This window comes from Budorcas taxicolor, chromosome 16, assembly GCF_023091745.1.
Source record: "Budorcas taxicolor isolate Tak-1 chromosome 16, Takin1.1, whole genome shotgun sequence".
NCBI lineage: Eukaryota > Metazoa > Chordata > Mammalia > Artiodactyla > Bovidae > Budorcas > Budorcas taxicolor.
Genome location: NC_068925.1, coordinates 67,045,369 through 67,065,506, shown reverse-complemented (window position 1 = coordinate 67,065,506; position 20,138 = coordinate 67,045,369). Strand labels below are relative to the sequence as shown.

The 20,138-nt window shown below is 35.7% G+C and overlaps 1 protein-coding gene across 3 annotated transcripts in view; it reads left to right on the top strand.

The window, feature by feature from the left end:
* TRMT1L (tRNA methyltransferase 1 like) overlaps nt 1-20,051 on the top strand; it is a 38,231-nt gene extending 18,180 nt beyond the window's left edge. For all 3 annotated transcript variants that reach the window (XM_052653713.1, XM_052653712.1, XM_052653714.1), the window contains 8 exons: nt 409-658; nt 1,062-1,274; nt 2,624-2,814; nt 10,781-10,859; nt 14,042-14,208; nt 16,866-16,928; nt 19,147-19,273; nt 19,370-20,051. In XM_052653713.1, the coding sequence (XP_052509673.1) occupies nt 409-658; nt 1,062-1,274; nt 2,624-2,814; nt 10,781-10,859; nt 14,042-14,208; nt 16,866-16,928; nt 19,147-19,273; nt 19,370-19,622 (1,343 nt within the window). In that variant the 3' untranslated portion in view covers nt 19,623-20,051. The remainder of the gene's footprint in view (nt 1-408; nt 659-1,061; nt 1,275-2,623; nt 2,815-10,780; nt 10,860-14,041; nt 14,209-16,865; nt 16,929-19,146; nt 19,274-19,369) is intronic.
* The last annotated feature ends 87 nt before the right edge of the window (nt 20,052-20,138 follow it).

Here is a 20,138-nt window from a genome sequence, read left to right as displayed (position 1 = left end):
GAATTCCGGCTTCTCAACTTCTTTTCAAGTAGAGAAACCCCACTCTTACTCACACTGTACATTGGATTTCTCTGTAAGATTTTGTTTGAAAAAAAAGTATTCCATTGTAAGAAGAAAGGAAAAAAAATCCTATTAAACCCTAAATAAAGAATATACATAGGTATTTTATTTGAACATGGACTATAGAACAGTTTTTTAAGAACTCTTAATGGAAATCTGCAGGATACATTTTCTTGTGGTAAATCTTAAGAGGCATTTCAGTGAGAAAGTTGAATAAGAATTACTTTTGAAAATACTAAGATTTTGAAACATTTATTTCTGTTATTTAAAAAATTATATTCTTTATTTTTATTATAGTTTTTACTCTTTATAATTTAAAAACCCATTTTTCTTCCAATTTCTCTTAAGGGATAATGGGATTACAATGGGCAAAACATCTTGGAAATGCAGTCAAGGTTACAATTAATGATTTGAATGAAAACTCTGTGACGTTGATTCAGGAGAACTGCCATTTAAACAAATTGAAAGTGGTTGTGGACAGTAAGGAAAAGGAAGAAAGGGAAGATATTCTGGAAGAAGGAGAGGAAAACCTTGGTAATATTAAGGTGACCAAAATGGATGCCAATGTACTAATGCATTTGAGATCTTTTGATTTCATGTAAGTGAAAATTTTTTTCTGTCACTTTCTAAACTGACTTGGATTTGATGAGAGGTGGGGTAGAGAGGGGGCCGTTAAAAATTAAGGTAGTTTGTCATTGTTTATTTATTTAAATTAATACAATATTTTGGCATTGGCTTAAGGAATGCCATGAGAGCACTTTCTAGCATTTGAAGTAAAATGCCTGGGCATGATAACTTTTCTCTAAGCATGTTTTATTTTCACATGTCTAAGATGGAATGTGATCCTTTTATTGTTTACTTTAAAACCATAGTTAATGTTTTTAAAATAGATTTATGAAGTACTTTTGAATCCATGGAACTTTATCATTAGAAATATGGCAATGGTATGATTTTGGATACTAGTATGACTTTAAATACATCCATATTCTTTCTGATTTTAGACACCTAGATCCTTTTGGAACATCTGTGAACTATCTTGATTCAGCATTCAGAAATATAAGAAACCTTGGCATAGTGTCAGTGACTTCTACAGATATCAGTTCTTTATATGCCAAGGCACAACATGTTGCCCGGCGTCACTACGGCTGTAATATTGTCCGAACTGAATATTACAAGGAGCTAGCTGCAAGAATTGTTGTAGCTGCAGTGGCAAGGTACCAAATGGCCAACCTTTGTATGTCTGAGTATATGATAGAAAGAAATAATATTACAAGAAGTGCTTATTTCATTCTTCAAAATATGCACAAAATACAAATTCTGTATTTTGTATATGTGATCTTGATTTTTTTGGAACTCTTATGTTGTATGCTAGAATTTTATTTAAAAGCTTGTGCCTAAAATAGTTTACTCTCCATTTTAAAATGTTATTTAAATAAAGTAGTAAGAAAGAAAAAATGAAAGTTAACTTCAAATCATTTTGTGTCAACAAACATAGGGTAGATACAGGGTAGTAGCACCACAAAAAGGGAAAGCGAAAATTGACCTTAGATTTAGAAATGATCATTATTTAATGTCCATTTCATCTTACCTTTATTTATATAGTTTGAAAAAAATGATGGCTTATAAATTTGATTCTGTGAAATGATCTCACCTGTAAAACAAAAAGTTCTGTTTCTCATCAGACTTTCTAAACAATTGAAGCAAGGAAGACTTTGAGCACCCATTTTATGCATAAAGTTATGCTAAAGGAATAGTAATATACAATCTCAATGAATATTAAGATTACAGATCCTTATAGCCGCGCTGTCACCAACGCCAGCACCAGTTTCACAGCATTTAGACTGAAATTCTTACCTCAGCAAAAATACAGATTATTAGACTTCATAGACCTTTAGGATTATTCCTAAATAACTAAAACCTCTGATGTTCACTTGATACATGCCAAGGACCTACTGTACATACTTTAAAATGTTTATAATGTAACAGCAAATTCAAAGCAGTACATACAGACTAAGTTAGTGTACAACTGTAGAGGGAAAACTGAGCACATAAATGGTGTATCAAGTAGAATTTAATACAAAGGTATATAAATGTAATAATGGCAAGGACTTTGCTTATTCATTTTTTACCAGCTGTTCAGCAGCTAGCATACTTCCCTGCGTGTATTTAGTACTCAGTAAGCATGCGTTGTTTGGAAGAAGCTTAGAAAAAAGTAGGTAAAAAGAAAGAAAGATGGTTGTGATGACAAGAAACAAAGTGACATTAGAAACCAAAGAATATTGAGAAGATATCAGAAAGGAACATGTGTAATTCCTAAAAGCCTGCCAAGCGTCCTGTAATTTCCTGTGTTTCAGTTTGTGTAAAAGTTATAGTATATAGCATATATCTTTTATAGCCACTTTTTTATATATCTTTTAAAACCACTGCTACAAAGAGTTAAATTTTTCTTATTTTCCCATAACCCTTCCATAGTGTATGTACTGTCCAAGTTAATATGGTCAATATAATGCCAAACAAAGTAAAATGATAAGCTCCCAAAACAACTTAAAAAATTTTTTTCCAGAGCTGCAGCCCGATGTAACAAAGGCATAGAAGTACTGTTTGCAGTGGCTCTGGAACATTTTGTGTTGGTTGTTGTGAGAGTTTTGAGGGGGCCAACTTCAGCAGATGAAACAGCCAAGAAGATTCAGTACCTAATCCATTGTCAGTGGTGTGAAGAGAGAATTTTTCAGAAGGATGGTAATATGGTAGAAGGTAAATGCAAGTTTCTTCTGACTGAATATTGTGTTGAATTTGTGTGTAAGCCTCCAATGAATAAGCCTTTATCACATCCCTAATTTATACATATTGTCCTTTGATTTTAAAGATTACAGTGCTAACTTTATTTCCTATACTGGATTTCCTTTCATCAACAGACAAGACATTCGTGTGAGTTCATTAAAGTCATTTACTCATTATAATTTATGCTCTCTAGCCATGCCTTCTGTTGAAACGTCTAGAAATAACTTAGTTTCCACTGTCACTAATTTTAGGAACATTAAGTCAGATTACTTCTTTGTTTGGGATGTTTCAAATCATTAATTTTATAAAAATAATGGTCATGTTTCTGACTGAATATAAAAGCCATCAGTTATAAAACTCATCCAGTAAATATTTATTGAGCCTCTACTATATGCCAGGCCTGGGGACTCAAAGGAAAAAGATGTGGCATGTGCCCTCATCAAGCTGTTTCTAATTTGCTTTTCTGGGACATGGAAACAGTTGCCCGTTGTTTTCTGTTAGCTTCTTAGCATTTTTGAAATGTGGATTTTTAGGAACTCTTTATATAGTAGAATTTAACCCTCGTGGTATGATACAATAGTTGCAGATATTTTTTCTCATTTTGTCACTTGTGTTTGTATCTTTTTTTATTTTTTCATGCAGACATTTTTTATTGTTTCTGTTGTAAAATTAATCAGACGCTTAATGTACTCTGTATTTTGTCTGTAGTTGGAAAAAGCTTTCCAATCCTAAATTATTCAGAGGTTATGTTTTATTGACTAGGTCACCTCTTGTCCACTTATTTGAGAATACCATTTTTATCTTATACTAAAATTCCACATGGATTTGAATTTCTTCTTGGATTTTCTGTTCTGTTCCAGTGGTTGGAAGTTCATGCATTCATTCACTTCTACTCCTTTCAGTGTTGTTTAATATCTGTTAAGGCAGTCACTTCTCAGAGCTCTATTTTCAGAGTGTTCTGACACTGGATCCTTTTTTTGCTTAATGCAAGATAAATAAATAAACCAGTTGGTAGTTTATCTTGACCACATTGAATTGAGGAGGAGATGTGGTTTTGAACCCACCATGCTCTTCTTCTGTCCGAGTACTTCTGCTAGTGTTAACTGATAGTAGGAATGGAGGGCATGCCGTTATATTCCTTTGTTTGAGTTCTCTCTGGTGCTTTCAGCTTTGTGCATGAAGCTGAGATACCTATCACTTATCAAAGTACCAATCAGCACTTTGACTGTATCATTACAGTGCCTTTTGGCTTCTATTATTTCTGATTAAAAGTTAGTTGTATTGTTGTTCCCTTGTACTTGATACTTAGTGTTTTCAAGATTCTTTTTGCAGCTTTCAGCAGTTTGGTTATAATATGTCTCAGTGAGTCTCTTTGTGTTCATCCTCCTTGGAATTCAGAGCTTCTTAGGGCCAGAGGTAATTGGTTTTTTTTTAAATCAAATTTGGGGCACTATTTTGCTTCTCCAACCTAAATCTTTATCACTTCAAACTGGATACAGATATCTTCTGTAACCTGCTAATCATGGATTAAAGGAGTCATGTAATCAGCCTTTTCAAGTACAGTTTTCTAACCAATCCCTTTAACAGTTGTCCTAGAGCTACTCTAGTAGCATTCATCTTTGCTTTTTAGCTTCATATAGCCCCTAGGCTATTTCTGCCTTTAATAGCTATTCCCTCCAGTATGGTTTTCTTCCAGTAGTACTCTCAGCTTATAAGCTTTTAGCAAGTACTGAATGATTGGGACGTATGATGACTTATCTTACTTTCTAGCAGTATTTAGGAATTATTCACAAAAATATATTTTTCTGTCATTTCTAAAGATTTGGAATAAGAGAAGCCAACTCTAAATGCCCAGGCCACCATCCTAATCTTGGTTTAAATGCAACAGAGTCAGAAAGGTTATAGAATCCACTTGGCTTTTTAAAATATAAATTTCATAAATATCTTTGATGAAAGTTGGGAGAGTTTTGGTCCTCCTAGATAAATGGTATAGTGCCCTGTGGTTTCTTTTCTATTTTTTCCTAATTTAATTTTCTTTTATGTAAGAAATAATACACATCTTCAGTGTTTAAAAGGATATCACTAATGTGAGTTTCACATCAATTAAAAAAAAAAAACCTCAGTGTTTCTTTTTACCTCGTACCCCAGTGTTACTGATGGTATTCCTACCTTTAAAATTATGAACCAATTCTTACATGGAGATTTTTATCCTTTCATTTCTCACCATGAGTGTTTTACAATATCAGTGAGTAACTAAACTCAAATACACTCTGCTCAAATTTGATCCTGAATCTGTAAAAACTTAACATCTTTCCTTCTCCTTCAGGAGTCCTTCATGTTGCTTTATAATTTTGGACTGTTACTACATGGGTTTTTTTTTTTAATTGTTTTAAAAATTGAAGAATATTTGATTTACACTGTTGTGTTAATTTCTGTTGTACAGCAAAGTGGCTCAGTTATACATGTATATACACCCTTTTTCTTATTCTTTTCCATTGTGGTTTATCCCAGGAGACTTGATACAGTTCCTTGTGCTAAACAGTAGGACCTTGTTTTCTATCCATTCTAAATGTAATAGTTTACATCTACTAACCCAAACTTCCAGTTCATCCCTTTCCTGCCACAAGCCTCAATGTCTGAGTCTGTTTCTGTTTTGTAGATAGGTTCATTTGTGCCATATTTTAGATTCCACATATAACTGGTATTATATGGAATTTGTCACTAGAGTGTTTTTTTAATCAAACATTTTAAAGGATTTTTTACTTAATAAATTACTATTAAGTAATATGAATTGTTTTCTCATTGTTTGTAATCATATAGGACTTACAGAATATAAATGTGTTTCTTTCCAAAAAGTCAGATCACTTAGAATTTTTTATCAATATGTAGTATATAATTTAAAAAATCAAATAGTTCTGCATCTTATTAATAAAGTAATGATATCTGCCCCACTCCCTAAAGTAACCAGCTATTAATAAAAATCTTACAGCTGTTTCTTCTAATGTTTAAAGTCTCTAATGTTTGATATCTTCCTTATTTCTAAGTTATATTGCCTATATCTTCCTTTCATGAAGACAACTATTCAGCATCTCAGACCAGCTCAGTCACATGCATGTACTTCTGCTCTCCAGTGTTGGCTTAATCAATATTCCGTGTTCATATTTTTATAAATATAAAAACTTTGTTTACAAGTTGTATTAGTTATCTATCTGTGTGTAACAAATTACCTCTAAACTTAGTGGTTTAAAACAGTGTTTATTTTCTCAGTTTCTCCTGAGTCAAGAATCTGGGCATAGCTCAACTGGGTCCACTAGCTAAGGGTTGCCCACAAGGCTGCCGTCAAGGTGTTGGCTGGGGCTGCAGTCATCAAGGCCTGACTGGGCAGGGACCTGTTTACAAGCTCATTCACATGGTTATGAGCTGGATGTAGGTTGTTAGACTGAAGACCTGAGCACTTCTTGGCTGCTAAGAGGTGTTCTCAGTTCATTGTCAAGTAGTCTTCTTCACAGAATAGCAGCTCACTTCATCAGAAAGAACCAAAGAGAGAAAGGGAGAGAGAAAGAGAATATTGCTGTATTCTAGTCACTAGATATGAGTCTCCAGATCCAGTGATCTCGCATTCAAGGGGTGGAGATTATAGAAGGGTATGAATACCAGGATACAGGGATCATTGCTGCCTTTCTTAGAAGGCTGCTCCACAGAGATGAACCAGTTACAGTGCTGTAATAACTTTTTTATACACTTGTTCAATTACTCGAATTAATCATTACTATATATTTGTCACCTTTTGGGTGTGTATATCCTTTTCACAATCCATAATACAGTTTCAGTGCTTCTGTGATTTTGGTTAAAAACAACCTTTGGGTTTCATTTAATTCCGCTGGAGACAGTCCTCTTCTTCTAGTTTGGGTTGTTTGTTTCTAAGTCTGCCAAAAGCTGTTGCCCTAGGTCTCCCTTTTAGACTCATAATGGAAATTTTCTTTGGCTTTCTCCTTGTGATGTACTTCCTATATCTTAAATCTTATGTATTTTTCACCTTTCCTTCTTTACTTTCTCCTTTTGAAGCTACACTTTTTCCCTTAGAAGGATTTCCTTAGAAGGATTGCAGGGGCAAATATAGAAGTCTAGGTTAGAAGTTGTTTTTCCTCAGAATGTTTAAGATGTTATTCCTTTGTCTTTTAGCCTTCAATATTGACAAGTTTGCTGTTGTTCTTAGGAATACTCCTTTGTGTTTTTTTCTCTGAGTGCTCTTGAAATCTCTCTTCTTAACCCACTATTCTAAAATAACTTCAGGATGTTTATGAATTCATCTTTTTTAATTCATTGTGCTGCAGTCTATGATCCCTTAAACTTGAGTTCTTCAGTTCTGATAATTTTTTTTCTATTTTCTCTTTGATAATTTTTTTCTCTCAAATTATTTATTCCGTCTTCCCAGAACTCATTTATATGTTTAGTTATATGATGGATCTTCTTGATTAATCCTCTAATTTTTTTACATCTCTATTTATTTCTTAGCATTTAGTTCTTCTTTATAAATTTCCTTATTTTCCAACTTTCCTGCTTAAATTTGTCATACTTTGCTCATTTTCAAGAGTTATTTCATACTTTTATTGGTCTCTTTTTAATAGTATCCTATTCTTGTCTCAGAGATGTGAAATCTAATCTTACCTCTATGATACTATTGATTATAGTTGGGTATATTTCATATTTAGGGGAGGATAGGTTTTTCATTTTGCTTATTTTTGTATTGTTGCTATTATTTTGTTGTTTTATTCTTTCCTATTTCTGGTTTGCAATTCTGTTCTTGTCATAGTGTATCTCAAATGTCTAGTTATGTTGAAGTTCTTGGGGCAGGGCTTATAAACTGATAAGATTTTACTGTAATGAGAAGGCAGTCTGCCTTTTCACTACAAGAACTCCCAAAAGACAGTCAGCCAATCTGTGTGTGTGTTTTTTCTCCTGGATTGGTAAGTACTTAGGCAGAGGAACTTTGCAGTCTTTTATCAGCTTTCTAGGAACCATGTTGGGGAAGGAGACTGGAAGGTCTTAGCATTTGTACAGACTTTTACTTCAGTTCAGTTCAGTCGCTCAGTCATGTCTGACTCTTTGCGAAACCCATGAATCGCAGCACACCAGGCCTCCCTGTCCATCACCAACTCCCGGAGTTCAATCAGACTCATGTCCATCGAGTCAGTGATGCCATCCAGCCATCTCATCCTCTGTCGTCCCCTTCTTCTCCTGCCCCCAATCCCTCCAGCATCAAAGTCTTTTCCAGTGAGTCAACTCTTCGCATGAGGTGGCCAAAGTACTGGAGTTTCAGCTTTAGCATCAATCCTTCCAAAGAAATCCCAGGGTTGATCTTCTTCAGAATGGACTGGTTGGATCTCCTTGCAGTCCAAGGGACTCTCAAGAGTCTTCTCCAACACCACAGTTCAAAAGCATCAATTCTTCGGTGCTCAGCCTTCTTCACAGTCCAACTCTCACATCCATACATGACCACAGGAAAAGCCATAGCCTTGACTAGACGGACCTTAGTCGGCAAAGTAATGTCTCTGCTTTTGAATATGCTATCTAGGTTGGTTGTAACTTTTCTTCCAAGGAGTAAGCGTCTTTTAATTTCATGGCTACAGTCACCATCTGCAGTGATTTTGGAGCCCCCAAAAATAAAGTCTGACACTGTTTCCACTGTTTCCCCATCTATTTCCCATGAAGTGATGGGACCAGATGCCATGATCTTTGTTTTCTGAATGTTAAGCTTTAAGCCAACTTTTTCACTCTCCTCTTTCACTTTCATCAAGAGGCTTTTTAGTTCCTCTTCACTTTCTGCCATAAGGGTGGTGTCATCTGCATATCTGAGGTGATTGATATTTCTCCTGGCAATCTTGATTCCAGCTTGTGTTTCTTCCAGTCCAGCATTTCTCATGATGTACTCTGCATAGAAGTTAAATAAGCAGGGTGACAATATACGGCCTTGACACACTCCTTTTCCTATTTGGAACCAGTCTGTTGTTCCATGTCCAGTTCTAACTGTTCTTTTCATATATCTCCTCACTCTTAACTGTCACTAATGCCCCTGATTCCAGATCCTCTGTGGTTCAGCCTCACCCAAGATTAACTTCCTCTTTTGGATGGAGAAGACACAGAAGCCTGTTGATCTTAGAGAAGATCTACAAGTCTTGAAATTTTAAAATGAAGTCTTTTTTTTTCTTTTTTTCCCACATTACCACCCTATTTCCATCTTCAGAGACAATCAGTACTTTCAATTCTCAAGCCTTTTCAGGTCCCACAATGCCAGTGGGCTTGCTGTTTATTGGTAGCCTGTCTACCCATTTCAGGCTCGGGCTTTAGCTTTCTCTGACCTGCTAAATCAGTTAACCCCTTGTATATCTGCTTCTCACTTCTAAAATTTTATTGACATTTCTCATCATCTTGTTATCTCTTCTCACATTTTATTTATCTTTGGGGTTTGAATTTTATTCCTTTGTTCTCATCTTAATAATGCTTTAAGAAACAGAAGAGATTAAAGTATGTGTTCAGTCCATTTCATTTAAAGTCTCTAAATACTTTGAATTCCTCATCTGGAATTACCTTCATGGCCTATTTACCAATGATATAGAAATAGTAGTTCTTTCTTTCTTGACACCTTCATTTTTTTCTACTTCGTAACTTGAAATGATAACCCTGATCCTTGAAGATGCTGATGCTCATCAGGCACTGAGAAATCCTAGGCAAGGGTCTTCAAAAAAGACATAGGTTTATATGATGGGATCATTTTGCAAAATACATCAGGAAACAAACTGACAAATATTTGTGTGCTGCCTGCGGTAAGTTGGTACAACTGACAGAACCATAAATGTGAATCACCCTACTTTGGGTAATTCTGCCTGTAGTACATGTAATTATTTAATGGTTTCAGGGAAGATGTCTTGAATATATTCGTATAGCATTTGAGCAGCATCATTCTCAACAAAGCTAAGATCAGTGATAACCACACTTTTTAAGGCTGAAAGGTAGACCTAGGAACAAACAATGAAGGCGGCCATTAAGTATATATACAACTGTGAATTATGCCACTTAATTGCATTGAATGACAGAGTGATATCAGATAGCAAGAGGCTATAGACCCATGCCCCTACTGCCATAATCCTGGGTTCTGGATATATCTAGGACCCATTGATCAGATCAGGCCATTCGAAGAAAGTGAATGATCAACCCAGAAATGGCCTGGGGGAACTCAGTTGGAGAGAATCTGATTTAAAATGACTATTCTGAGTCTTAAGTGAAGAGGAAAGTCCATGGTAGAATATCATGCCATTTTGGAAACTAAGACTAGGTCTTGTATCTCCCCAGTCATCTTCTGATTACATCAGGGCCCTCATTGCTCTTTAAACTGAATTAGTTTCTTCTAGCCTACATGTCTGGGACTGAATATGCATCAAGCCTAGGGAATAGAGTAATTCATTTTCTCTTCCCAATTACAGAAGAGTTAACTTATGGGAAATGTCTTTATTTTGATGGATGTTGGTTATATGGGTATGTACATTTGTTAAAGCTCATCAACCTTTTCACATAAAACATATACATTTTACTGCATGTAAATTATACCCTAATCAGTTGATTTTAAAATATGGATAGCTTGTGGAATTTATAAGACTCCTGCTGAAATTATTTCAGGTAGTATAGTGACTAAAAACTATGCCTCTAATTTTGACATGGATTTCTGTATCTTTCTTAAGCTTTAATCATCTAATCTACATAACTGAGATCTTAATACCTGCTTCAGAGTTTTAAGGATTAAATTTTTTAATGCATATAAATGCACAATACCTGGCACATAGTAGATCCTCAGTGTTATAGCTGCAAATTATTACTTATATAACAATTACTACTGTTTACATTGTCATTTCTCCTTTGATTTCTTTTTATTACCTTTTCACAGAGAACCCATATAGACAGCTACCCTGTAATTGTCATGGAAGCATGCCTGGAAAGACAGCAATAGAACTTGGACCTCTATGGTATGTGCCTAAGCGTAGTAATGTATTCAGAGTTTATGCATGTATTGACCTGGTTGCTGACTTTTGATTACTGTGGTAGAAGACAAATTTAGGTTCAATAAATATAGGTAAATATAATTCTTTTCCCCTATGAACCTGAGTGAGTGAGTGAAGTTGCTCAGTTGTGTCCGACTCTTTGCAACCCCATGGACACCAGGCTCCTCTGTCCGTGGGATTTTCTAGGCAAGAGTACTGACTGGAGTGGGTTGCCATTTCCTTCTCCAATTTCTTTTCACATTTTTCTATACCATTATTCTTCCAAGTTTTTCAGAGTTAAGATGAAGTCGGATCAAAGAAAAGCCAAGCTGATCTGCAAACTAAATAATTATTCCTGCGTGGTAAGGATGAGGCTTTTTTTAGCTGATAATTATAGAACTAGGGTATGATTTTAAAGTGATCACTATAACTTTTTATAGACCAGTCAACTAATGTAAAAGTTCTTTGTGGAATTAATTTTAAGGAAGAAGGGCATGTTAAAGTAAATGTCTGCTTTTGTATTAGGTAAAGCTGTGTGACACAGCTGCAAATATTTAATGTATGTGTGTGCTTTTTGCATCCTTGGTAACTAGTTATGGTGTTTTTCATGTTTGAAAGTTGAATTGCTTTTACTCACAATCCTTCCCATAAGCTGTTTGTTAATAGAGATTCTTGGAGAAATTTGAGATTGCTAATAGCATTGTAATAAGAATCATTGCAAACTTCAGCCTCATTACTTTATAAGGCCAAGGTTTAGTCATTGCAAGCTGGTTTTAGAAAAGGCAGAGGAACCAGAGATCAAATTGCCAACATCCGCTGGATCATGGAAAAATCAAGAGAGTTCCAGAAAAACATCTACTTCTGCTTTATTGACTATGCCAAAGCCTTTGACTGTGTGGATCACAATAAACTGTGGAAATTCTGAAAGAGATGGGAATCCCAGATCACCTGACCTACCTCTTGAGAAATCTGTATGCAGGCCAGGAAGCAACAGTTAGAACTGGACATGGAACAACAGACTGGTTCCAAATAGGAAAAGGAGTGTGTCAAGGCTGTATATTGTCACCCTGCTTATTTAACTTCTATGCAGAGTACATCATGAGAAACGCTGGACTGGAAGAAACACAAGCTGGAATCAAGATTGCCAGGAGAAATATCAATCACCTCAGATATGCAGATGACACCACCCTTATGGCAGAAAGTGAAGAGGAACTAAAAAGCCTCTTGATGAAAGTGAAAGAGGAGAGTGAAAAAGTTGACTTAAAGCTTAACATTCAGAAAACAAAGATCATGGCATCTGGTCCCATCACTTCATGGGAAATAGATGGGGAAACAGTGGAAACAGTGTCAGACTTTATTTTTGGGGGCTCCAAAATCACTGCAGATGGTGACTGTAGCCATGAAATTAAAAGACGCTTACTCCTTGGAAGAAAAGTTACGACCAACCTAGATAGCATATTAAAAAGCAGAGACATTACTTTGCCGACTAAGGTCCATCTAGTCAAGGCTATGGCTTTTCCTGTGGTCATGTATGGATGTGAGAGTTGGACTGTGAAGAAGGCTTAGCGCCAAAGAATTGATGCTTTTGAACTGTGGTGTTGGAGAAGACTCTTGAGAGTCCCTTGGACTGCAAGGAGATCCAACCAGTCCATTCTGAAGAAGATCAACCCTGGGATTTCTTTGGAAAGAATGATGCTAAAGCTGAAACTCCAGTACTTTGGCCACCTCGTGCAAAGAGTTGACTCATTGGAAAAGACTTTGATGCTGGGAGGGATCTGGGGCAGAAGGGGACGACAGAGGATGAGATGGCTGGATGGCATCACTGACTCAATGGACATGAGACTGATTGAACTCCGGGAGTTGGTGATGGACAGGGAGGCCTGGTGTGCTGCGATTCATGGGTTTCGCAAAGTGTCAGACACGACTGAGCAACTGAAGTCTAAAAATTAACTTAATGGTAAACATATTTGTGCTGATGCCCATTATTTTATTTTCAAGTAAATACTTTTAGATTAAGAAATGACCTGGCCAGCCTTGTGTTCTAGAACTCTCAGTCACCTGCAGTATATTGACCCTACTCACTCTTGGAACTGAAGAAGTTCAGAGTAACAGGTTGCTAGATCCAGAAAGATCTCCTAGCCCAACTCTTCCCTCATTTTACCAAATGAAAAAATGATGGCACAGAGTATTTAAGTGTTGGATAAAACTGATCCCTCAGGATTTAATTAGTTGCACACAGAGCCAGAATTGTTTTTTTTTTTTTGACCTCCAAGACTGAACAGTAACTTAAGGTTTTCTCACTTAAAGCCATTGTTCATGTCTTTACACTCGTCCAGTCTCTTCTCCCTTCCCTTCCTCTAGTTCAAATTCTGCATCCTTTTTGAAGTGTCACTCCTTAGTGCTTAAATCCAAAATAATCTTTGAATTGTCTTTTAGTAAATCTTACATTGGTCACTCGTTTGACACTTAAAATCACATATCATTTCATATATATTTGCTAACCCTAGTAATAGCTACTGTTTCTTGAGGATATACCTTGTATTAGGGATTGTAGGTGTATTATCTCATTTAATTCCCCTAAGTCTGTGAGAAGTTTTATTTTCCATATTATGATAAGGAATGTGAGACTCAAAATAGTTACTCAAGATTACGTAGCTAATAAGTGGTGGAAAGGCTTGTCTGACCTGGAGTTCATATTCTGTCCGTTAAACTTGTGATTCTCAAATTAAATGGGAAACATATCAGACTGAGCCCTGGGCTACTTTTTAACTACATCACCACCAGCACATGTAATTCTTATGGATGTCACCCTGTCCCGCCATATATGCCCTGGAACTAAGGGTTACTGTTACTGATAGGAATATGCATTGTGAAAACCTCTGCATTACTGTGTGTCCCAGTCTAGATGCTGTCTGCATTTATAGGCTTTCATAGGGTAAACAGTGAATTTTATACTTCGCTGTATCTTACGCCTCTATGTACAACAGGACATACACCTTATGAGGGCTCCATAAGTTGACCTACTGTGAATAAAATTTCCTTTACTAATCCCACTAGCTTAGAGAATTGACATGATAAAGTGGGCAAATTATCTTAGTCGTTGTTTAATTATGAAGACTTTATTAAAGAAAACACTTCTTGAATCTAATTCTATATTCTTTTTTCAGGTCAAGTTCCCTTTTCAATACTGGATTCCTCAAAAGAATGCTGTCTGAATCTCTTCACCATGGCTTAGATGACATTCAGACCCTAATAAAGACACTCATCTTTGAGTCAGAGTGTACTCCTCAAAGTCAGTTTTCAGTTCATGCACCTTCAAATCTCAACAAGCAAGGTAACTTAACACTAATTTACTAGGTTACAAACTGTTTATCAAAAATACTCCATCTTTAATGTTATAATTAAAAGCAATATAAGTAGTACGCTTTAAGTAAATTCTCTGTAATGAGTCCCAATTAGCTTTTTTTTTTTTAATTGCGTTGTTTTCTTCAAGTTTATATTAGGGGCCTGAAAGGAATGATGATTTTGTTTTATAGATGTATTTTTTAAACTTTTTTTTTTTTATCCTATTCTTTATTCTTTTTTTTTTTTTAGTATTAAGTTTTTTATTTTTTTAATTTTAAAATCTTTAATTCTTACATGTGTTCCCAAACATGAACCCCCCTCCCACCTCCCTCCCCATAACATCTCTGTGGGTCATCCCCATGCACCAGCCCCAAGCATGCTGTATCCTGCGTCAGACATAGACTAGCGATTCAATTCTTACATGATAGTATACATGATAGAATGCCATTCTCCCATATCATCCCACCCTCTCCCTCTCCCTCTGAGTCCAAAAGTCCGTTATACACAGCTGCGTCTTTTTTTCCTGTCTTGCATACAGGGTCGTCATTGCCATCTTTCTAAATTCCATATATATGTGTTAGTATACTGTATTGGTGTTTTTCTTTCTGGCTTACTTCACTCTGTATAATCGGCTCCAGTTTCATCCATCTCATCAGAACTGATTCAAATGAATTCTTTTTAACGGCTGAGTAATACTCCATTGTGTATATGTACCACTGCTTTCTTATCCATTCATCTGCTGATGGACATCTAGGTTGTTTCCATGTCCTGGCTATTATAAACAGTGCTGCGATGAACATTGGGGTACATGTGTCTCTTTGAATTCTGGTTTCCTCGGTGTGTATGCCCAGCAGTGGGATTGCTGGGTCATAAGGCAGTTCTATTTGCAATTTTTTAAGGAATCTCCACACTGTTCTCCATAGTGGCTGTACTAGTTTGCATTCCCACCAACAGTGTAGGAGGGTTCCCTTTTCTCCACACCCTCTCCAGCATTTATTGCTTGCAGATTTTTGGATCGCAGCCATTCTGACTGGTGTGAAGTGGTACCTCATTGTGGTTTTGATTTGCATTTCTCTGATAATGAGTGATGTTGAGCATCTTTTCATGTGTTTGTTAGCCATCTATATGTCTTCTTTGGAGAGATGTCTATTTAGTTCTTTGGCCCATTTTTTGATTGGGTCGTTTATTTTTCTGGAATTGAGCTGCATAAGTTGCTTGTATATTTTTGAGATTAGTTGTTTGTCAGTTGCTTCATTTGCTATTATTTTCTCCCATTCCGAAGGCTGTCTTTTCACCTTGCTGATATTTTCCTTTGTTGTGCAGAAGCTTTTAATTTTAATTAGATCCCATTTGTTTATTTTTGCTTTTATTTCCAGAATTCTGGGAGGTGGATCATAGAGGATCCTGCTGTGATTTATGTCTGAGAGTGTTTTGCCTATGTTCTCCTCTAGGAGTTTTATAGTTTCTGGTCTTACATTTAGATCTTTAATCCATTTTGAGTTTATTTTTGTGTGCGGTGTTAGAAAGTGATCTAGTTTCATTCTTTTACAAGTGGTTGACCAGTTTTCCCAGCACCACTTGTTAAAGAGATTGTCTTTACTCCATTGTATATTCTTGCCTCCTTTGTCAAAGATAAGGTGTCCATATGTGTGTGGATTTATCTCTGGGCTTTCTATTTTGTTCCATTGATCTATATGTCTGTCTTTGTGCCAGTACCGTACTGTTTTGATGACTGTGGCTTTGTAGTAGAGCCTGAAGTCAGGCAAGTTGATTCCTCCAGTTCCATTCTTCTTTCTCAAGATTGCTTTGGCAGTTCGAGGTTTTTTGTATTTCCATACAAATCTTGAAATTATTTGTTCTAGTTCTGTGAAAAATATGGCTGGTAGCTTGATAGGGATTGCATTGAATTTGTAAATTGCTTTGGGTAGTATACTCATTTTCACTATATTGATTCTTCCGATCCATGAACATGGTATATTTCTCCATCTATTAGTGTCCTCTTTGATTTCTTTCATCAGTGTTTTATAGTTTTCTAGTAGATTGAAAGAACTAAAAGTCTCTGATGCTGGGAGGGATTGGGGGCAGGAGGAGAAGGGGATGACCCAGAATGAGATGGCTGGATGGCATCACGGACTCGATGGACGTGATTCTGAGTGGACTCCGGGAGATGGTGATGAACAGGGAGGCCTGGCGTGCTGCGATTCATGGGGTCGCAAAGAGTCGGACACGACTGAGCAACTGAACTGAACTGAACTGAAAAGTCTATTCTGATTTTATTACCCTGTATCTGCTTTCTGGAAAGAGAAACTTTAGGTCATTCTAACAGTGTGGCCAAAAATTTTGTAATATCCATTGAGACATGGAAGCTAGGTTTACACTTACCACTCAGGAAAGTTAAGTTTTTTCTCCTTTGTTTTCTCTTTAGTATAAATAGGCTTTTGTAGTTTTATCTGGCTATTGATAGAAGGGTGGGCCTGTTAGGTATCTTAGGGGGTCAAAAAATGAATTCTTGGAATTTGTTTTGGTCACAGAATCTCATATATTCATAGAAGCAGTGCATAGATTTAGTAAGCTTTTATGTAAACTTCAAATTGTTGCTTAATATCATCCTGTAAACTATTTTACTTCCATTTGTTCTAATTTTAGAAGAATGCGGTATATTTATTAAAACTACAGATGATACCACAACGGACAGTCACAGCGCACAAGGTACGTGTGTGTGTGTATGAACACATCTGTGTAAGAGCACGCAGCAGCAGGGTAACTGAAAGAGAAGAGGTTGCTTTGGTAGCCTACTTCAAATTCATCTTATTATATCAGCAACCAAATTACAGTAGACCTTGTTTATCTGGCATTTGCATAGTTCAAAACTTCTGTTAATGTGTACTTTGTTCACATTTCTGGTATATGGTGATCCCCTTGTAAGAGCTATACAAGATGTTAAAAGAAATGTCATTGATTAACCAGAAAACCCTGTACTCTGGCCGTAAGAATTTTATTACATAGCCTTTCTTACAATTTGAGGTGTGTACATACTTTAAAATATACTTGTATTAGGCATTATAAATTCGTATCAAAGGATTTTAAGATTTGTAATGGCGATGCTTAATGTCTAAGGTTTTTAGAAGGCAATGTTAGATTCTAAATCTGTTTTGTATACAGGCAAAAACAGTGTTGAGATTGAAAGAACCAAGGACTATAGTTACAAGCTGTAATTTTGTATTAGTTGCTCAACATTTTAGTGTTGATTTTCAAAGAGAAGAAAATTTCAACTCCTGCTAATAGCTTATGGTTTAATAACTACATACTGTTCCCAACAGTCATGTTCATTTATCATCTTCAACTAATTTGTTAGGATTCAAATCACTTAAAAATGATTTATTCTCCTTAATTTCTCTGTTGGAAGAGAAAGGCATTCCAGTATACTGTAAAATACATTAAATTTAAGAGTATCATTTTACTTCTTTGTGTCATTTGTTATATAACCTCAGCCAGGTCCCCCACCTTTAAGAGTTGTCATAAAACCTTTTTAGAATAAGGTAAAAACATAAGTTTTTAAGATATTGAAAATCTCTGAGCCTTTCTCATGTGTAAATTAAGGTAATTAGACTAATCTCTCTGGATTCTTTTACAGCTCTAAAATTATGATTGTTCTAAACTAGTATAACAACATATAAAATCTTACATGATAGAAAATATCAGGCAAAAGACATCTATGGACTGCTGATGATAGTAATTGGAAGGTATTAGATTTTTAGTCTCAGCCTTTCCTAACTCTTGGGGTACGTATGCCTTCTTAGATTTAATGTGACAGTATAATCAGGTTTTAATTATCTGATTTAATGGGGAAGCCATGAGTCAATACTTCAAAATATTTATCTTTGAATGCAGTTTATCATCCATTTTCATGCATCAAATTTGTCTTCTGAACACTTTTGCTTAAACGAATGTTCATGAAAATTTTAAATTTGGCCATAGTAACATTCATATAGAAATATAGAGTTGAACATTCAGAAAAAAATCTCCATATGGTAACTTGGATATCTCAGTTGCCTTCCTTTTGTGATTTTTGAAGGGATACATTGCTAGAAACTTACTTGCTAGCTTCCTTTCACTGAAAATGTAAAGGCTAAGTATTGCGATAAAAAGTAGGCAATGAGATCATACAGTGTACTCATAAATTCCAGTATGCAAGCCCCTGAGACTGACTTTGTGTTCGTTTTGTGTTCAATGAAGACTACTGTATATCAAACACAGGTAACTCTTGAACAGCCCTGGGATTAATCCATGTGTAACTTAAAGTCAGTCCTTCATCCACAGATTCAACAAACTGAACCATGTGTTACTGTAGTTTCTCCCTGTTGAAAAATATCCATGTTGAAGTAGACCCACACAATTCAAAACCGCATTGTTCACAAGGGCCAGTTCTACTGGTGTTCAGTAGAGAATACAAGTATAGAAATAAAGGACCTTATTCTCCAGGAACTTAGAATATAATTTCGGAAGGATTTATACACATTATTAAAGACCTAAATACATGAAACAAGAAAACATATAATAACAGAACTTAATCAAACTCAGAGTAGTGTTGAGAGTAGTGAAATCTGTGGAATGACTGGCCCAGATTTCAAAAATGGCTTTCTACAGAAGATGGAGGTAGGCTTGAGGCTTAAAACTGAAGAAGGTAGAAAAGTTCTGATTCAGCAAACAGTTAAACAGTAAAATTACGTGAGTAAAGGATAGTGAAAATATAAAGAATAAATATTACAATAAAAGCTATGTTATTGTAAGAATTAAGATTGGATAGCTAGGTCAAAATGTTGTGTCAAAGGATTTAGACTTGAAGATAGTATGTAGTTATTAAAGTATCTGGCTTGTAATTTTTAAGAGAATGCTAACTTTCTGTGTTTATATCTGTACATTTCAGGAAAGAGAAAAAGTAATGAAACAACTGCAAATTTAGTCAAGAGGCAAAAGACTGATGTCAATACTGAACATCCTCCCTTTTATTACAACATCCACAGACACAGCATTAAAGGAATGAATATGCCAAAGTAAGACCGTGAATGACAAACTGTATATATTTAGTATTTTTATGACATTATGATTTAAAACAAGAACCTCATTTTTTTTGCCTTTCCTTGTTGCAGGTTAAAAAAGTTTTTGTGCTATCTTTCTCAAGCAGGCTTTCGAGTAAGCCGAACTCACTTTGATCCAATGGGAGTTCGTACAGATGCACCTCTAATGCAGTTTAAATCCATCCTTTTGAAGTACAGCACCCCTACTTACACTGGAGGACAGTCAGAGGGCCATGTCCAACCAGCATCTGAAGATACAGTAGCTGACAGGGTTGAAATGTCAGTGAATGACAAAGCAGAAGCAGGTGGTTGCAGAAGATGGTAAAGGAAAGTTTCTCAGATGTTTGTGTTGGTGACCTAATAGTTCTCTATAACAACTGTAGTGCTTTTTCTATTCTTTCAATTCAGTTGTGTAAAAACAAAAACAAAAACAGTGCTCTTTTCATTCAGAAAATTAGCAGTTTCTAATTTAGCTGGTTTGGGAGCTATGCTTTCCAAGTTTTTCTTATTTTAAAGAAAACTTAAAATTTTAATGAAAACATTTCATATGAAGCCAAGTTTGTGACTGAGATCACCCTACTGTTTAATAACTCAGAAAATGTTCACATGCAGAGTGTATGGAATTTTGTTATGAAAATAACACATTACTTAATCTCAGCTCTACTTAAAAGTGATTCACGATGTTTATCTTTTCTGTTTTGTAATGTGTAAGATGAATCCAAAATCCTTTTATTAAAGTGACCCTAAATAGGAATAGTGTCCTTTCTGATTACAAATGTTATTATTTCACAAATACAGGCTAAAATATATCCCCAAGTTCAAGAAATCTTATTTCTCCAAC